The sequence below is a fragment of the Sesamum indicum genome, linkage group LG3 (genome assembly GCF_000512975.1).
Source record: "Sesamum indicum cultivar Zhongzhi No. 13 linkage group LG3, S_indicum_v1.0, whole genome shotgun sequence".
Taxonomy (NCBI): Eukaryota; Viridiplantae; Streptophyta; class Magnoliopsida; order Lamiales; family Pedaliaceae; genus Sesamum; species Sesamum indicum.
The window spans coordinates 6106760-6123742 of NC_026147.1; the positions used below are offsets into that span (position 1 = coordinate 6106760).

The 16983-nt window shown below is 38.4% G+C and overlaps 6 protein-coding genes across 7 annotated transcripts in view; 2 read left to right on the forward strand and 4 right to left on the reverse strand.

Moving 5' to 3' along the window:
• LOC105157371 overlaps nucleotides 1-600 on the forward strand; it is a gene marked incomplete in the record, with an annotated part of 7944 nt that extends 7344 nt beyond the window's left edge. The window contains 1 exon segment of the mRNA XM_011073782.2: nucleotides 1-600.
• Nucleotides 630-3915, forward strand: LOC105157370 (UPF0415 protein C7orf25 homolog). Its single transcript, XM_011073781.2, has 4 exons — nucleotides 630-946; nucleotides 1041-1866; nucleotides 2603-2769; nucleotides 3059-3915. Exons 1-4 carry the CDS (start codon nucleotides 753-755, stop codon nucleotides 3264-3266), a joined length of 1395 nt encoding a protein of 464 aa, XP_011072083.1. The 5' UTR covers nucleotides 630-752; the 3' UTR covers nucleotides 3267-3915.
• LOC105157372 (NDR1/HIN1-like protein 13) lies at nucleotides 3417-5513 on the reverse strand. Its single transcript, XM_011073783.2, has one exon. It carries the CDS (start codon nucleotides 4947-4949, stop codon nucleotides 4188-4190), a length of 762 nt encoding a protein of 253 aa, XP_011072085.1. The 5' UTR covers nucleotides 4950-5513; the 3' UTR covers nucleotides 3417-4187.
• On the reverse strand, nucleotides 5756-9633 carry LOC105157374 (alcohol dehydrogenase-like 6). The gene is made up of 9 exons (XM_011073784.2): nucleotides 9404-9633; nucleotides 8741-8787; nucleotides 7964-8286; nucleotides 7640-7722; nucleotides 7445-7520; nucleotides 7287-7348; nucleotides 7047-7142; nucleotides 6795-6956; nucleotides 5756-6169 (listed from the first exon to the last, which is right to left on the reverse strand). The coding sequence occupies exons 1-9, from the start codon at nucleotides 9560-9562 to the stop codon at nucleotides 6053-6055; spliced, it is 1125 nt and encodes a 374-aa protein (XP_011072086.1). The 5' UTR covers nucleotides 9563-9633; the 3' UTR covers nucleotides 5756-6052.
• Nucleotides 10985-14493, reverse strand: LOC105157375 (protein FAR1-RELATED SEQUENCE 6-like). The gene is made up of 2 exons (XM_011073785.2): nucleotides 13794-14493; nucleotides 10985-13145 (listed from the first exon to the last, which is right to left on the reverse strand). The coding sequence occupies exons 1-2, from the start codon at nucleotides 13806-13808 to the stop codon at nucleotides 11136-11138; spliced, it is 2025 nt and encodes a 674-aa protein (XP_011072087.1). The 5' UTR covers nucleotides 13809-14493; the 3' UTR covers nucleotides 10985-11135.
• The window catches only part of LOC105157376 (phytochrome-associated serine/threonine-protein phosphatase), a 6544-nt gene continuing 4263 nt past the window's right edge, over nucleotides 14703-16983 (reverse strand). The window contains exons 6-10 of one of the 2 annotated variants that reach the window (XM_011073786.2): nucleotides 16360-16415; nucleotides 15855-15998; nucleotides 15596-15691; nucleotides 15431-15502; nucleotides 14703-15070 (exon numbers count right to left, since the gene is read on the reverse strand). In XM_011073786.2, coding sequence (XP_011072088.1) covers nucleotides 14987-15070; nucleotides 15431-15502; nucleotides 15596-15691; nucleotides 15855-15998; nucleotides 16360-16415 — 452 coding nt within the window. In that variant the 3' untranslated portion in view covers nucleotides 14703-14986. Of the gene's footprint in view, nucleotides 15071-15430; nucleotides 15503-15595; nucleotides 15692-15854; nucleotides 15999-16359; nucleotides 16418-16983 lie in introns of those variants that run through there. The other variant, XR_002286788.1, reaches the window with a different exon arrangement.

Consider the following 16983-nt stretch of genomic DNA (forward strand, 5'->3'; position numbering starts at 1 on the left):
TCCAACACATTGCAATGAGTGCTTGATTGGTTGTTAAAAAAAAATATTGGGTTGCGGTGTCTGGAAAAAGGTGGTGACACCATTCCTTCATCTTGCGATCTTCTGGTTGAGTGAAGAAGTTGTAGAGAGGCTTGTAAAATTAACTGTGTTGTATAATGTTGGGTGTGGAAGCAAAGAAGGGAATGCTTTTCTTTTGCTACAGTAACAAAATAATTTGTAACATTTCCAGCTGATGATAAAGGGAAGTTGACAATGAATTGTTTGATAGGGGGAGATTTATAAAAGGCTAAAAGCCATGGGCAATTTAAAAGATTGCACTAGGATAGGCTTATTATTTTCTCCAAGAACAAAAAGAAAAATGAGTTGAAGCTATATTTATGCATGCATCAAGAGAAATCAAGTCAAGAGCCGACTCAAAGACGAGATCATAATCATAGTCGTCGTCAATAGCTGGTTTGTGTAGAGAGACCAAAAACAATGGAGAAAAGTAGTAGGTTACGTTAGGATAGGATAAGGATAGGAAGGCGGATGAAGTGAAATCACACTACCAAGAAATGGAGTTGTATAGGTATAGCAGCAATGAGCATCAAGACATTGACGGTACCATTTCCATTTTCACTTTTCTTGCACCACTTACATTACATACTATATATTTCTTAGAAGAATGAGAAGGACCCTCCTCCTCCTCTTTCTCCCTCCCCATTTATACTCAACCCCACCCCAAATATCTGTACTGTCTCTCATCGGAGAAGATGGAAGATAGAGAAAGCGCCTCAGCAGTCGAAGATGCCAAGAGGAGGTGCGTTGCCCTCACTGATCGACTTCATCGCTTAAGCAAATCTAAGCTTTTTACCTCCCCGAAGACCACCCTCTTCCGACTAATTCACTCCGAGCTCACCTTTCTCCAGCGCCTCTCCGCCACTTTTCATCCCTCTCCTCCTCTCAGGTTCCTTCTTATTCCCCTTCTTGCACCGTTACCACCGATTTGAGAAAATTTCCACCGGTTACGTGCTAAAATCCTCGCAAGTTTTGTATGGCAGTTCCAATATCGGTCACCTGGAGGCTGTGGTGCACGTCCTTCAGCAACAGTGCATAACTGGAGTATCACGGGTTTGCAAGCCCATTACTTTGTCCCCTTTGCATAGCATTTACGTCGATATAGTTTGTTCTCTGAATGGGAGTCCTGTTTGGTTTATTGTCTCTGATAGAAACCCCAGATACATTTCCTGGGATGTCGGTGTTGCTGATAAAAATAAGGGCTTAAAGAAAAAAATTCAGCAAGTTATTCATGCTGCGCGTGACTCCCCTGTAACGCTCAAGCCCTCGTCTGTTGTGCTTTTCTTTTCCAATGGTCTTGATGATAATGTTTATCAGAAGGTTAGATGCGAATATGGAGCTGTGGACTTGAAATTGGAGCCTTTTTGCTATGAAGAGTTGGAATTGGAGGACAACTGGACTAATGTGGTGCTTGGTAGGTTGTTTCCTGATGCGTGTGTAATCCAGATAGAGGTTGACCAAGATGTTTGTGCGATGCAGAAAAATATTCCTCAGCCTGCAAGGATGGATGGCCATATATCCTGCAAGAAGTGCGATGTATACTCTGATTTCCATCTAGGAACATCCTTACAGTCTCTTGTTTCTGGAATGAAGTGCTGGTGCTGCTCTTTGGATAATGTAGAGCTTGATGTTGGATTTCTGAAGCAGTCGTGGAGAGATGTTGAAGCCAAGTTGGTTAATTTTGATACAACGGCTATGGTTGCGGTTGTCTCAGGAATTAGTAATGGCAGGACAGCAAAACTTTTGGCTACACCAGAGAGTGAATTAAGAGGTCGGTTTAAGGGCAACTACTACTTTGTGATTGCCCAGGTAATTATCAGTGATTCAGTGGCTAACTATATGTTAGTCATAGTGTTGAGATTCGCTTATATTTTTTCAGGGTATCATTTATGCTGCTGTCTCCTTAGGGAAAAGCAATATACTGAGAGCTGATCTAAAAGCCTTTTACGGAAATCTGTTATATGCATTATGCAGTGTTTATCATTCATCAACAATAGCAACTCCAGGATGCAGGATTATACATGCATCTAATTTTGTCTTGAACTGTTCCATCATGAATCTCTTCGTTCTGTTTAACATTGAATGTTAGCATGAAAGACTTTATGCTACACATTAGCTCAAGAAATGAATGCATTATATCTCAAAAAGGAGAGATCAACTGAATATGCTGGTATATTTTTGTTGCCATGCTGTGATATAGTAACTGTGAGTTGCAGCAGTAGTAACTGATTTTAATATTAGAATTAGCTACAGTAACTACTTTTAATATTTGGATTAGCTACAGTAACTACTTCTAATATTAGGATTGGCTTTCCCTAATACCCAGTTATTAGTTTCAGTAATGACCAGATCATGGGCCTGGTGATCTCTTTTTAATTTCTTGCCGTTGCTGTTTTTTCAAGAAATTTCATGTTGAAAATATCAATTAAATTTTTATGTATTTTAACAAAGTAAAGATCTCTAAGTAGGTGAATTTAGCTGGATCTTGGCTTGTGTAGAATCTTCTAAACTGTACCTTCATGGATGCTTGATCATCTTATGCCAGGTCGACTCTGAAAATCAGAACCCAATCCATAGTGAATTGTTGAGTGTCATATCAGGAAAACGAGGAATTATATGTGAAAGTGTTCGTTCAGAATATCAGGAGCTTGTCGCAATGTGTGGAGGACCTAATGAGAAACTTAGAGCTGAATACTTTCTGAAGTTTCTGAAGTGAGTTCTTTGACTCTTAGTTTCATGCATATTATTAATTTGACCTTTGGTTCAACTTGTCAAGCAGACAATATAATTCAACCTTATCCCGTTAGTGCAAAAATGATAAAGGATTTTGCAAATTGAAGAGCTTGTGGCTTGATAATGAAGGGATCTTCTACGGTTCTAGAAGAAGTATAATAGGAAATCAAAAGGCTTGATAACCATTATTTATGATTCTATCTATTACCTTGTTCTTACTGCTTTGTCCCTCTCTATTTGTCACTGACTAGTGAAATAACTGGCCCAGGGTAGTGCCTGATTGCCCATCAACGCGACTGATGAGCCTTCCAACCACCCGAAAGCTGGCATTGAAGAACAAAGTGGTTTTTGGCACTGGTGATTATTGGTGTGCTCCAACTATAACGGCAAATATGGCTTTTGTCCGGGCTGTTTCACAGACAGGAATGTCTCTGTCTGTAATAGAGCACAGACCTCGGGCACTAATTGGTGACTAGTGTGTACTTGTGGGCTTTTATACCCGTTGGAAGAGAGCGTTTTCCATCCCTCCAGTTCTTGAAATGCATGCACGAAATTAAATTATTGTCAGATGATGCTATATTTATTATCCTCAGGGTATCATTGTGCTTCTAGCTTTTTTGACTGTGATTCCGCTTACATTTTGGAGATGTGGTTTTGTATGTAAGTTGGATTTTGATGTAATATATGCCATCCTGTTTGTTAGATGGTGTATCTAGTTGAAGAGGATGAGGATCACCAATTCACCATCATCTTTTTATCATCTTTACTGACTTAATTATGAGCATGGCTAGATGCCTTATCTTTCTACCTGTAAGCATCCAAAAACACCTTTAGGTTCTTCAAGCTGTGTAGCTATATTGGGGTTGCAAAGGGATCGTACTGTGTTTAGGCTTGTCTTCAATATTCTCAGTTTTAGTTATCTGTGCGATGATGTCATGTTAGCTTCCTACTTTGTATGTTAACATTGTAGCACAACATTCCTTCTAAACATCCTATTGATTTCTTATTTGAAATTAGCAGAGTATTCTACTATCAGTAGTGCCAAGATGGCTTAGGCCATCATAAGTGACGAGACGATTCAGGCAGGCATATGCTATGCTCATCTTACTGTAGAATCTGCATGCTCATCGAACACCAAAAAAGTCGGCCAGCTTGTACAAGTCTTTTTGGAAGCTTGTATTGACAAATCTTTTTCCTGATGGCAAAGCCAGGAAGAAAGTGAAACTTGTCGGAGTACACGTTTTACACATGGACATGGTAAAAACTGCTGTTTTTTTGTCATATTGAAGAACAAGATGTATTCCCCACATATGGGTAGACGGGGAAAATGAAAATTGAAAAGGAGGATGCAGCTGAAGTTTAACAAAAGAATCAGATCAGGATGAACAATAAAGCCCTCAGAGCTTCACTCCAAAATTACAGGTACTGGCTTTAATGTTGATTAAACTATTGGTAGATAAGCTATCGACAATCAGCATGCAGGTGCCTACTACCCTCACCTTCTTCAGCTTGAGCTTCCCGAGTTTAATGCTCACGGGCACATCTATCTTGAGATCCAGCGGAATCCTTCCAGTCTGTTGCTGCTCCTGCAATGCTTCCAGCAGAGTCCTCCCATATTGATTTTGGCCTGTCAAGGCCACGTTCAACACTGTCCTATTCTGGTGCCCTTGGTAGAATCTGGGGATTGATCCTTGACAGAGATTTGTATTTTTGTACCACACACTCAAATGGCTCCCTTTCTCATAGTAGATTCCAATCTTTTTATTCGGGTTTTCAGCAGTGATCCTGACATTGAACCTTGCGTAAAGGCTCAAGTCGAAGTTCAGAGTCAAATCTGATATTCTGAGATTGTCAACTGAGTATTTGGGAAGCTTGGGTTGAAATACAAGGTAAAGAATGCCTGCAGTGGCTCCAACAATGATCAGCAGGACGATGAGGAGGCTGAGTGTCCAACACAGGCATTTGCACCAACAATTTCTCCTTTTTGGGGGTTTCAGAGCAGGCGGCATTGCTGCAACAGCGTGCCCTAATGGAACTTGATGTTGCCCTGGATCTCCTTTTTCTGATCTTACGAGTGAGGCTTGAGGCGCTGGATGCCGTGTAGGTGGTGGTGCTTCCACGTCGGTCACCAATGGGTGTATTCTTTGGTGGTCAGCCATTACTCGCTCTTTATCAAAATCTCACTTCTTGTTACCTAAATGGTCAGGCATCAAACTTGTATTGATGACACTTTTACTTAGTCGTGGAATCAGTTGTCAAGTACAAGAAAACCTAACAGCAGCGAAAGTTGATCCCAGTTTAAAGGTTGGACGCGATGATATTGTTTCTTGTCTATTTATGCGGTGTATATATGTACAACTGTTGACCATTTTGTTTTTGGGTAGGAAAAGTTGTCACTTCGCTTACCTAATAATGATGATGGCAGTATAAGTCCATGCGAGAGAGTTAGGTCAGCTAAATAATGACAGCCTCACATCTTCCCACCCAAAACTTGTTGACGGATGAGTCTCTATTAACATCATCAACATAAATTAAGTTTGACATGAGATACAGGTCAACAGTATTCTGTTTTTTTCAAGCAACCATACTCTAAGCTTCTGCAAGTTCCATGTGTTGATAAATCGCAGTATTGTTGCATTGCAGGTGTCTTCTGCACATAACTGTTGTTGACCTAATTTCTGTTTAAAGATTACAAACAAGCAGGAAGAATTCATAAACAGCCATATTTGTGCTGACAATTACTAGAAAATTAATATTATAAACAACCTCACTTAAGCTTAAGGAACTTGTCCGTATTAGCTTATCTGAGATGTTGTCTTGGCGTAATGCTCAAACAAGATCAAATGTTTTTGTAGAATCATTTACTTCCTGTTTTCAATAGTTATTCTTTATTAGTTAAACTTCATTCTGTACACATACCATAACAACAATACAAAAACAAGCATAAATCTTACTGAGCAGAGCATCAGGAAAGCGTATTGGACATAAAGTTAGCGTGAGAATTCAAAACTTAAGTAGCTGGACTAAAAGTACAAACCATTATCATACTCAACGAATTCAAATTCCAATTTTTTAGGGGTAGAAATTATTTTCTTTGTTGAGAGTTGCCTGGAGGACAACTATCCACAAAGATACATAGTACTCAGCACAGTACAAAATCTGTTATTTTGTCAAGTACAAGCAGTAGGAATGAATACTTGGGTGAAATCTGCACAAAATTCAGGGACACTTTATCTTGTATACTTCACTGGTAGAGTACTTCCTACGTTGGCATTTGGATGACACAGCGCAAGCATTTTCCTTCTCTCATTAAGTCGAATGCCTCGTTTATATCTTCAAGCATCAGATTGTGTGTAATGTAGTCATCAATCTTAATTTCCTGCAGATAGAAATTACAATGAGGTCAACAACAAAAGCGTTGATCGTACAACATTCTTGGCCCTGCACGGCTGCACTTTGGGGTTGTTGCCCCACAAAAATATATACACATGTTCAGGTAGCTTAAGTTCACTAACTATAAAGTAACAATGTCAGAAAAGCAGAACACAAGCAATCTTTGTAATTCCTATGTCCTGTTAAATTTTTCATGTAATGGGCAGAGGTATCTGATATCTACAAATTTATAGAGTTAAGACTATTCAGTGTCTTAAGAGATTGGTGAGAGGGGGTGACACCTGGAGAGAAATCTAGTTGAAAGTGAAAGTATTGGTGTTGTTTTGGAGCTTAGAGACCTAAATATTATGCATGCACCCCAAGTTTATTTTTAACACTGTATTAACAGTAAACTATAAACCCTAACGTCATAAAGCCAGCCAAGTGCGACTGCGAGTTCAGTGGAGATCCTATTCTTGTGTCCTGGGAACACTGTACACCACCCTAAACGGAAAAAGCACCACATATAATTCCAAGTCCAATGTGAAAAGGATGAATATCAAATCATCAGACACCAACTGTTGCCTTTAATTTAGATGCAAATAGTTTACGTGGTCAATGTTGTTTCTTACCTTCCTTAGGTACATATCAACTAGTGAAGGAAGATCAGATTTTGGTTTCCATCCACCAAAAAGGGATCCTGTGAGTGTTCTTCCAGTGAGAAACAGTCCATAGTGAGCTGCTATTTCTGGCTTCTCTTTGGGCACACCAAGGGTCACAGTCAAACCCCAACCCTGATACCCCTAAGACATATTAGTAAACTTATGCCCAAATTCAAAAGAATAAGTGGACTAAGAATGAACCATTGGTGTCTAGGATTTTACACTGCAACAAGACTGTAGAGCTGTGTTAATCATTCCAGTATCTCCGACACACTCAAATGCATAGTCTGCCCCACCATCAGTAATACGGTTAATAACCTGGAAAAGAGTTCAGCATGCACAATTTAGATTTACAGTTTGAGAGCACAAGACCAAGAATACTTTCGCAAGCCCGTTTATTTTGACTTGTCGGTTTGCAGTCATGGAATGGAATTTTGATCTGGAAATGGTTATGATACAAACCTGATGAATTGGTTGATCATAGTCTTTTGGGTTCAAAAAGTCTGTTACTCCAAAATCCTTTCCTGCACAATTGATGAGCAAAATAGCCATCCTAGATATCTTCTAAGGCGTTTTTATGTCATTTAACTCGTAAATATCAAAGCATAAGTATCCAATACCTCTTTCACTCTTCTCTGTATTTGTGTCAACACCAATTACTCGAGAAGCTCCCCTCAGTTTAGCACCTTGTGCGACCTATTCAAACGTGAAGGACCAAAGCGAGTATCTTGATTAAAAAGACCAGGATTTGGAGTCTTCATAGGAAAACATAAATAGATTATAACAGTCAAAGTAATACTAAGTCGGCAACTCACAGAAAGGCCTACAGTTCCAAGACCAAAAATGACCACAGTTGATCCTTCTGAGATATTAGCAACTTTCCAAGCTGCACCTAAACCTATTGTGAGCCACAGTGAGATAGCTTTACAATCATCTAAAATATCAAAATTTGTAATAGAATAAATGCATCTTAAGCCTGGTTTCTGCGAATTTCCACATGTTTAACAAGTATGTTCCAGAATTGAAGTACCACTAAACCTAGCCAAGTACAACAATAATGGAAAAAGATGATGATTAGAAGCCTAGACAATCCTTCACAATTTATATCAAGATACGTGGAACCGAAATAACATCAGTACCTGCTGCAACTCCACAGCTGAGAAGGCATATTTTCTCCAAAGGTGCAGTTGAGCTAATCTTCACAGCACATCCAGAGTGCACAACTGTGTATTCGCTGAAACTTGAAACAGCGCAATAGTGATATATGGGCTTTCCCCTTATTGAGAAGCGTGTTTGCTTGTCACTGTGCATTACGCCTTGGCGTTCCAATCCCAATACTTGGCAAATATTGCTTTTACCTGAGGCACATTGTCTGCATCTCATACATTCTCCTGTAAATAAAGTAAGCACATGGTCCCCCTCTTCAAACTCAGTCACTCCTTCACCCACACTCTCAACAATCCTACAAAATTACATTTGCAAGTTTAGCATGGTCACCATTGTGGAAGGGAACAAAGCATTAGTAAGGGGTTATATATTTAATATTCCCATTATCCATGTTCGAGATGATCTCATCTGAAGTACAATGAAAATGTAAGCCAGAGCTGAGAGGAGCAACCTTAAGCAACTATGCAATTTTCACTTCACAAGAAGCAAACCATTAATCTGAAGTTACTGAATAATAATAACATTCTTGATAGTTGCATCTAATAAGGAAAAGAGAACTTCGACCTAATTCCGAATCATACAAGTCAGAATAGCTCCAGATAGGGAAAAATTGCTATGATTATAATTTCATAACGAAATGCACCAAGCTTCTTTCCAGTCACAACAAAATATAATTACGAGATAAAGACCCTAGGTGGTTTATCATTTGGTCAGGAAAAGAGTATTGCTGAAGAAAATATAGAAGCTACCCTGAAGCTTCATGGCCAAATATTCGAGGATATATTTGAGGTTGTGCCTGCAAAAACAGAAAAGATATACGTAAATCCAGTGTCAGGTTTTTCCTGTTTTATTTATTTTTGGCACAGAAAAGATTGTACTAAGCTTTAACAAAGATGCTGACACCATATGCAACAGAGGTAGCAAACATCCAAAAATAAAGTAGTAGTACAGGATGCAATGCAAGGAGAAGAATAAAAAAGAAAAGAAAACATACAATATAAGAAAAAAAAGTGACAAATATAGCACGTTTTCTCTGCTCCTAAAGATCTAGGAAATAAGCTATATTCTTTGAGTTGACAAATCACATGCATATATTTGATTTGACAAATTCCCTAATGATCTTAAGCCTGTATACAGGGGAACAATGCAAGGCAAGCAAACACATATAATGTCATTGAATCTGGCTGCATTTATAAAAGAAGTCACCATGTTTAATCCCGAAAGATACACAATTTCATGCTTGGTAAAGAGCATGTCCAAGCAACTGAGTTGATCAGCAGAAAATGTGAAGCCTTGTAAAATTGAGAATTTGTATAGGTATTAAGCAGAATAAGTGCAGACTGCAGAGGATGTCAAATACACAGAGACAGAGAAAGAAGGTGGAGAGTAGAAGTTACAAAACATTGAAAGACCTGAGAGAGCCAAGCGGTGACATCGCTGCGGCAAAGCGAAGTGCAAACTACTTTAATGCGGATCTCCATGGGGCGAGGCGGGCTGAGCTCCACATCTTCTATCACTAATGGTTCTCCAGCGGCCCATGCCACCGCCGCTTTGCAGCTGATCACAGACATTGATTTTCACCGGAAACCTTTGCGCTACAATTGTTTTCTTCCTGATCCTGGGGGTAGTTGGGCAATGGAGTCGTGCGTGCACAGCTCAACTCAACAACCACACCCCAACCCCTGGAGATTGAGAGCAACTTAGGACCTTTGGTAGGTAGGACGGACAGTTTGGTAATAAACTAACCACTATATATATATATAAAATAAAAATGCAATTTTTTCAACCCCTGTAATAATAAAAAAATCCACCTGAAAAAAATAAAAGAAAAAATTTAGCAAAAGCCCTCTTATATTACGTTTCATGTTTCTTTTTAAAAAAATGGGGCAATTTTATTATTATATATATTAATAACAATCATATGTATAAATATTGGTACTGACATATATATGTAAAAGAAAAAAAATCATATTAGAATCTAATCTGTTGATTTAAAATTTTAAGTAAAATTTAAAACATTGATTTTTGTGTTAAATTTGGACCTTCATTTCAAACATAGTGGATCATTTGCTTGTTTACCATCACTGCTTATTTCGAATTTCTTTGAGAAAATCATAGAGCCTACCAGATTTCAAAATTTGCAGTTTGCAACATTCATATTTTATCAACTTTGGATTATATAGTTGTAGAATAATTGTGTGAACAAAATAATTTAGCCGAAAAATCATATATTAATTGATTAAAAAAGCATTCACCAAAAATGAAAATCTTGGTAATGGTGTAAATGATGAAGCCCAAGATGCATGAGAAATTGAAATAAAATAAAGCAAAAGAGTTGAAGAAATTGATTTTCCAATTCATTTACCTGAAAAGAAAAAGGGCTGCCTGATAAGCTAAGCTGCTACTATAAACCCAAACCCTAACTCCTCCTCCTCCTCATCATCATCAAATGCTTATTAGCTCAATGGAACCACATCCTGAATTATGCATCTTACACTAAACTCAAGAATACAAGTTATTACACACAGAACAAGGTGTACATCTTATAGCCTTATTAGGAGGACAAAGTTATCTGGATCCTGATCCTCAGTGCACCTCACCTGCTTTCCCCACAAGTTGAATTAATCAGCTCGTAATATGTTGAAGCAGTAAACTATTGGTGAAGTTTCTTCAGCCAATAATCAATCATACACCGTACTAACTATCTAAACCAAGTGTGTCCTGAGCAATCCTCATACATGCTATGAGGATTGAACAGCAGCAATAGCATGGTGGCAAGCTGCCCTGCTCTGTTTCCATCTTAGGCAAATGCATTCCCATTTCTCAATATCCTTCAAAGACAACTACTCGTCTTAGATTTAGTAAGATATATATTGTACCGGGAAAACAGAGAGATAAACAGAAAGAGTTGGAACTCAGCCCAAACAAGACAATTATATTAGATGCTAGTATACAAGTCAAGAACTTATCAGTATAAATCAGAGGAAGGAGAATGAAGTCAGATCAGTTCACTTTCATTTGTCAATCACGAAATAATATGCCAGCTCCGAAGCATTTAAACTAATGCCTACATTACAGTAAAACAGACAAATGATACTAAAAGAACATATAGACACCAAACTATACATGACTTTGTTAGGTTAGTCACATAAATCTGTTATCCAGTAGACTAAATTTAGTCAATAAAGTATCCAGTTCTCGCGTTACAGCTTCGTAATGTTCTTGAGACTGTGCCCCCTCTTCAAGAAGTTGAAGAGAACGTCTAAACAGATGATTATACCATTGCAAAGGACTATCCACATCAGCATCACTAAATCCAGCATCTAACAGAAAGTTACGCTTATAATCTATACTCCAACGAGACAGAATGTACTGCAATGGTATTTCTTCTACTCCCTTATAATTAAGAACACTTAATGCATGCCTGCACAAAAAACCTTTGAAATTGAACAAACTACAAATGCAGCGTACTTCAATTTGAGTTGCCTCATACAGAACCTCATAATGTTTGACCTCCTTATCATTTCCTTCAACCTGTTTTTGTTCTTTGACAACAAACGTCATAACTGAGCCATCAGAATTCACTTGCTTTGTGTTGAAACAAGAATGCATCCCCTCAACTTCAATTTGACATTTCTTAAACATTCCCTTGGTATACACCTTCGACAGCTGCAACTCGAAATTTGATTTTGTTTTCAACTCAAAACTTGAATTCCTGGACTCAAAATCTTCCATGGCTTCTTTCAAATGCTTTCTTTGTAAAGCCAGATCATACTTGTCGAGGAATTCTTTGAAAGATGTATGTTTGTGTACATAACCGTCAAAAAATGCACTGGAGCACTCACAATCATTGATCGGGAGTATCCCTACAAAAGAAATATCTTTTAAGTATACTGGCACCCATCTTTGTCTGTCTGCATACAATAACTGAAGCCATTTATTGTCCGTGAGGCTGTGTTGATTAATCATCTCAGCCCAGAAAATTTCGAACTCAGATATCTTCAATGAATCATACACTGCTTTATTAAGTTGCCTCTTGATTGTTTCAAACCCAGTCAATCCACCCAATTTCTCAGGAACACGATGCATGATATAGGACAAACAATAACAATGACGGGCCTGTGGAAAAACCTCAGAAACTGCTATATCCAAGGGTTTGGACTGATCGGTGACAATAACTTGCGGATGTGGCCCCTGCATACATGTAAGCCAGGCTCTAAACATCCAAACAAAATACTCCACAGACTCGTGTCCAAGGAAGCCACATCCTAATAAGACAGATTGTCCATGGTGGTTTATTCCCACAAATGAAATTAAAGGAATCTCATACTTGTTTGTCAAGCTTGTTGTATCGATTGTGACAGTGTCTGAGAAGTAATTATAAGCAATCCTAGACCTAGCATCAGCAAAGAACACATTGTTCAAATGCCCTTCAGCGTCAAGATCCATCAGATAAAAAAAGTTTGGATTTGTCAGCTTCATACGACAAAAGAAATTATATACTGCAGGTGCATCCCCCTCTTTGAGCTCTAGATGCTTTGAGTGATTAGTGGGATTTCTATCAACTCTCCCATCTGTCTTAGAGTGCCCATTACATATAGCATCCACAACAGCTGTCCGGTATAACCTAATTGTGTGTATTTCTTTCACGGGTTCAGATTGCTGTCCATTCTTGGCAGCAAGAAACATCTTTTTATGTGACTTATAGAAACGTTTAACTTCAGGGCTCACTGGATGATTGTGGTCAAGCTCAACCTCGACTATTCTCCACCTTTTAGCTTCCACGAGCTTGATGATTACCATTGCAGGACATCCTGTTCTTGTTTCAGGCCTTGGATTGTTTGCATCACTTTTTTTCTTGAAACCAGCACTGCTGCAGCTGAGTTTTGCTCTGTACCTCTCCCTTCTTTTTGATCGGAACCATGAATTACTCACTCTGATCCCAAACCCTTGTCCCTTGGCATAGACATTATAGAAGTCATAAGCTTCATCAAAAGACTCGAACTCCAATCCCACAGTAGGCAGCAAAAATTCCTTTTTTAATTGCATTTCATGAGCTTCATCACTATGTTCCAACATTGAACAGTCTCCTTCATCTTCATATTGGTCACCTTCCCCAAAAAGTGGTTCGCTGTTAAGACAGACTGCCTCCAACTGAATCAACAATTGACGTGATTAACAGTAAGGAAGAAAAACAAGGTTAACAGCTACAGTGAATGAAAGCAATCTTACTGGCAGGAGAAAACATGGAAGGTGAAAGTATAAAGTGCCTTACAAATTTATACCTAGGCATAACGAGTAATAAAAAAAGATATGGCATGATAGAAACCCGGCAAGGTCCATATTACAACAGCTTAGGATGTAGCCAATGGGGAAAAGCACCACGAGATTCCAATAACAATTCAAACATAGAGCTCTCCCACCCCTTAAAAAGAGAAGTAGACAGTACTGCTCGATAACATTTTGTATATGGCAGTCGAATACCCAAACAGAAGCAGATACCAAGTAGCATTCCGTGAGAGTGAGTGCAAAGAAATGGGGATGAAATGAGTATTGGGATGGGAAGGGAAGGAGATAGCATTATGATTTAAGTAGTGATGTTAGGGGAAGAAAAGGGGAAAGTAATTAAGAAAACAACACAACTGTAGCAGGAATTGAGGTTGAGAGAGCTCAGAGTCCGATTATCACAACTCATCAATGGAGGTTACTAAACAAATGATGAAGACCTACAACGAATCTGATTGGTCTGTAATTGGGTGTTACAGGCATCAGAAAAGGAAATAGCGAGCGCCAAGAGCTTACCGGCGACGGCTCCATCCGCTGCGGTCGGCACGCAGTGTCTTCCGTCTTCTGTTGCTAATGTATTTTTCTTCCTTGAATAAAATATAAATACTTGCGGGGGCCTAATTCACAACCAAATGGGCCGACCTCCGATTACATAATCAAAATTTCATTTTTATTAAATCCCTTCTAATAGTTGTAGATTAGAATTAGATGCAAACCCAAATTATTGTGATTTATCAAGTTTGAAGGGACATTCGTTCATTCATATTGATCTCTCTCTAAGTTTGCATTGCAGGGCAGGAAAGGAAAGGAAAGGAAAGAGGCCGTTTCATTGCATTGCATGATTACAGAGTACTAGTTATAAACGCTTTAATCCATCATCTCAAGACAGCAACAGCAGCAGTAGCTGCACAATTACTACCGCTTTCCACATTATCTCTAAAATTGACTCATACGCTATTAACTCGTCATTGCAATTTCTCCCATTTGCAAAAACACTTTCTCAAATCAAATGCCACCATTCACACTGGTCTGACCACACACAAAAGCACGCTTGCATTCACCAGAATAGAATAACAGCTAGCTTTTCTTGCACTAAGATACAAATGCCTATCCTACTCGAGTTCCAACCTCATTCATCATCTACCTTCAACCATGATCCTCATAACACAAGTGCACACATCTGGCGTGGACTTCGTGTACCCTTGCTAACGCCTGATGGTTTTTATGACAACAAAATCTTCCTGATTCACTATGCCACCATTTCTGACCGCTTCCTCCTCCCATATTAGAAAATCCAGAGAACATAACATTTGCTGCCACCAAATTTCTACATGTTAAGCACACTGCTGAACTAATTTATGCAGGTGGGCATCAAAATCAATCTAGCTGATGTTAGCAAGGCTCGCAATATTTTTTGTACTCAAGCATCAGAAGAATGATTCTAAGTTATCATCAATCCTGAATGAGTTGAGTTGAAACTTATCATTTTTTCTAAACAATGAAGGTAACAGCAAAAAAGACAATAAACATCAAGCTATTTGGGATACATATCAAGAATATATAGAAGCAGCAGAACATCCTGGCGAGTTTGGACAGCCGGAGGTTCCTTCATCCAAGTATTTCATTCTTCTTCCTTTACTCTCCTCCACTTGAAGCAGCACAGTGGTAAGCACCAGCATCATATCTCAATTCTTGAAATCAAACTTCACTCAAAGAAAATAAGGTACTCCAGTTCTTGGTCCTCGCATCTGGTTGTTTTCTTCGGTCTCTGTGAAAAACTTCACTTCTCTTTCGTAGGGAAAGGGGAAGGCAGAAACGAAAACCGTTCTAGACTAATTGAGGAGTTACATTTGAAAGTATTGGTGTCAGTTTTGTTACCCTTTCATGCCAACCCAGGCTTACACGATAGTAAGATGATATCAAATTAAGCTATAAAAAAGTAGCCTTCTAAAATTGATCAGAAATTGTGAAAGCAAGAAAAAAAAAATAGTAAACATGGACAGGAATGCTTCCCAATTTGCTGAAAGTTTTCAGATAATTCCTCAAAGTCATAGAATAAACATCATCAGGCTCATGTTAATACTGAGATAGAAATATAAACATATACACCCATAACAGAGACCGAGAGCAACATGTTAGTTGTGCAGTCCTACCATATTCTCATTGAAGCTCAATATTGATGCCACATTTCCACAGCGATAACAATAATTTGGTGCAGACCACACCTGCATAGTTCGTAATGCAACAATGAGAACACAAGATACTCTCTGATCCTGATATACCATATAATATGTCATGACAATGAATTAGCAACTCACAGTTACAAGCCCTTTATCTTGAAACATATACTTTAGACCTTCTTGAACAAGTTGGTGGGCCCGACAAACTAGATCAAGTTTGTTGATATGATTGAACTGCAAAAAACAGTAATTATTTTAGCATGACTTCTTATATTGCCAAGCTAGCTGAGCAAACATCAATAAAGCAATTTAGGCTTTTCCTTATGCAATCTTCTCATCAATAAAGCAACCTCAAAAGCTTTGTATGCAAGCATTATCGCAGATCTTGTTGACTCACCTCAGATGTAACCCTGGATCCAAAAAGCCAGCCAGCTCCTCGAGGACTCACTGCCCATGTCTCAATATCTTCAGGATCACTCCACATTAAGTCACAGAAGGGCCCTTCATGGGGAATCTCACAATTCCGCTCAATGACCCGAATCTGACAAGGAACAAGAAGCAAAAATATTTGATGTATTAGCACCAGATCTTTAAAGAACAAACAGGAGAACGAATATCAGATCCATATAATTAAATCCCAATTTAGAAGAAAAAACTCCAAAAAGAACATAAAAAATATCCCATTCTGAACTATGAAACCATACTTTTATGATGAAGCTTACTGAACCACAACAGGTACTGAAATATGCATGACATGTTAAACAATATATATCAAAGAAAAGCATGCTAGCACACACAGTGCAGATTATCCCAACACGTACATCATTTCATCAAATATGGAGTTCTTTCAACGAATATGTAAAGGAAGAAAAAGCTTATTCAGGAAATGATAACGAGCTAACCTGATCAATAGTTCTAATATCAGGAGATAAGCCACCATGTACGCAAAGAACCTGCCATAAAACAAGGTCAGTGCCTTATTACTGCAGGTTACACAGGGAGCAATAGCGGTAACAATAAAACTTCTATAAGTTAGATCTTCCAACAATCAAAAGTTCTTCCAGTTCCCTTCCAAGGAAATTAGGCATCATTTGGTTCACTGGGAAGAATGGGAAAGAGAAAGGGGGAAGGAAGAGAATAATACTTCTCCTTTAAGTTGTTTGTATGACTGACAAGTAAACCTCAAATCTTTCCCTTGTCTGGTATGAGGAAAACAAATTGGGAAGGAAAAGTAATCTTCTTTTACAAGTAAATTATGCCAATAGGTAATATATTAATCAAAATAAATTGGTATTCTTTTGTCTTTATAGTGTTATACTTTAAGGCTCCAGAGGGGTTCCATATACATCCACTTTTCCTTTACCTCCATTTATTTTCCCTAACCAAACATGAAACTTTTTCTTATATATACTTTTTTATGTCCACTTTTCTTATACATCCATTTTTCGCCTGAACCAAACAAGTTTTTAAGAAACTAGGATGATTTGGTTGGAATGGCATAAATATAGCTTCATACTTGAATGGTA

What these genes read in the sequence shown, in the direction of transcription:
- LOC105157372 (XM_011073783.2), bottom strand. Translation starts at nt 4,949, where the DNA reads ATGGCTGACCACCAAAGAATACACCCATTGGTGACCGACGTGGAAGCA.
- LOC105157374 (XM_011073784.2), bottom strand. Translation starts at nt 9,562, where the DNA reads ATGTCTGTGATCAGCTGCAAAGCGGCGGTGGCATGGGCCGCTGGAGAA. An exon ending in TCACCGCTTGGCTCTCTCAG is followed by an intron (nt 8,788 to 9,403) that starts GTCTTTCAATGT and finishes CTGTTTTTGCAG; the next exon opens with GCACAACCTCAAATATATCC. An exon ending in TTGATATGTACCTAAGGAAG is followed by an intron (nt 6,170 to 6,794) that starts GTAAGAAACAAC and finishes TTCTATCTGCAG; the next exon opens with GAAATTAAGATTGATGACTA.
- LOC105157370 (XM_011073781.2), top strand. Translation starts at nt 753, where the DNA reads ATGGAAGATAGAGAAAGCGCCTCAGCAGTCGAAGATGCCAAGAGGAGG. An exon ending in CATCCCTCTCCTCCTCTCAG is followed by an intron (nt 947 to 1,040) that starts GTTCCTTCTTAT and finishes TTTGTATGGCAG; the next exon opens with TTCCAATATCGGTCACCTGG. An exon ending in ACTACTTTGTGATTGCCCAG is followed by an intron (nt 1,867 to 2,602) that starts GTAATTATCAGT and finishes ATCTTATGCCAG; the next exon opens with GTCGACTCTGAAAATCAGAA.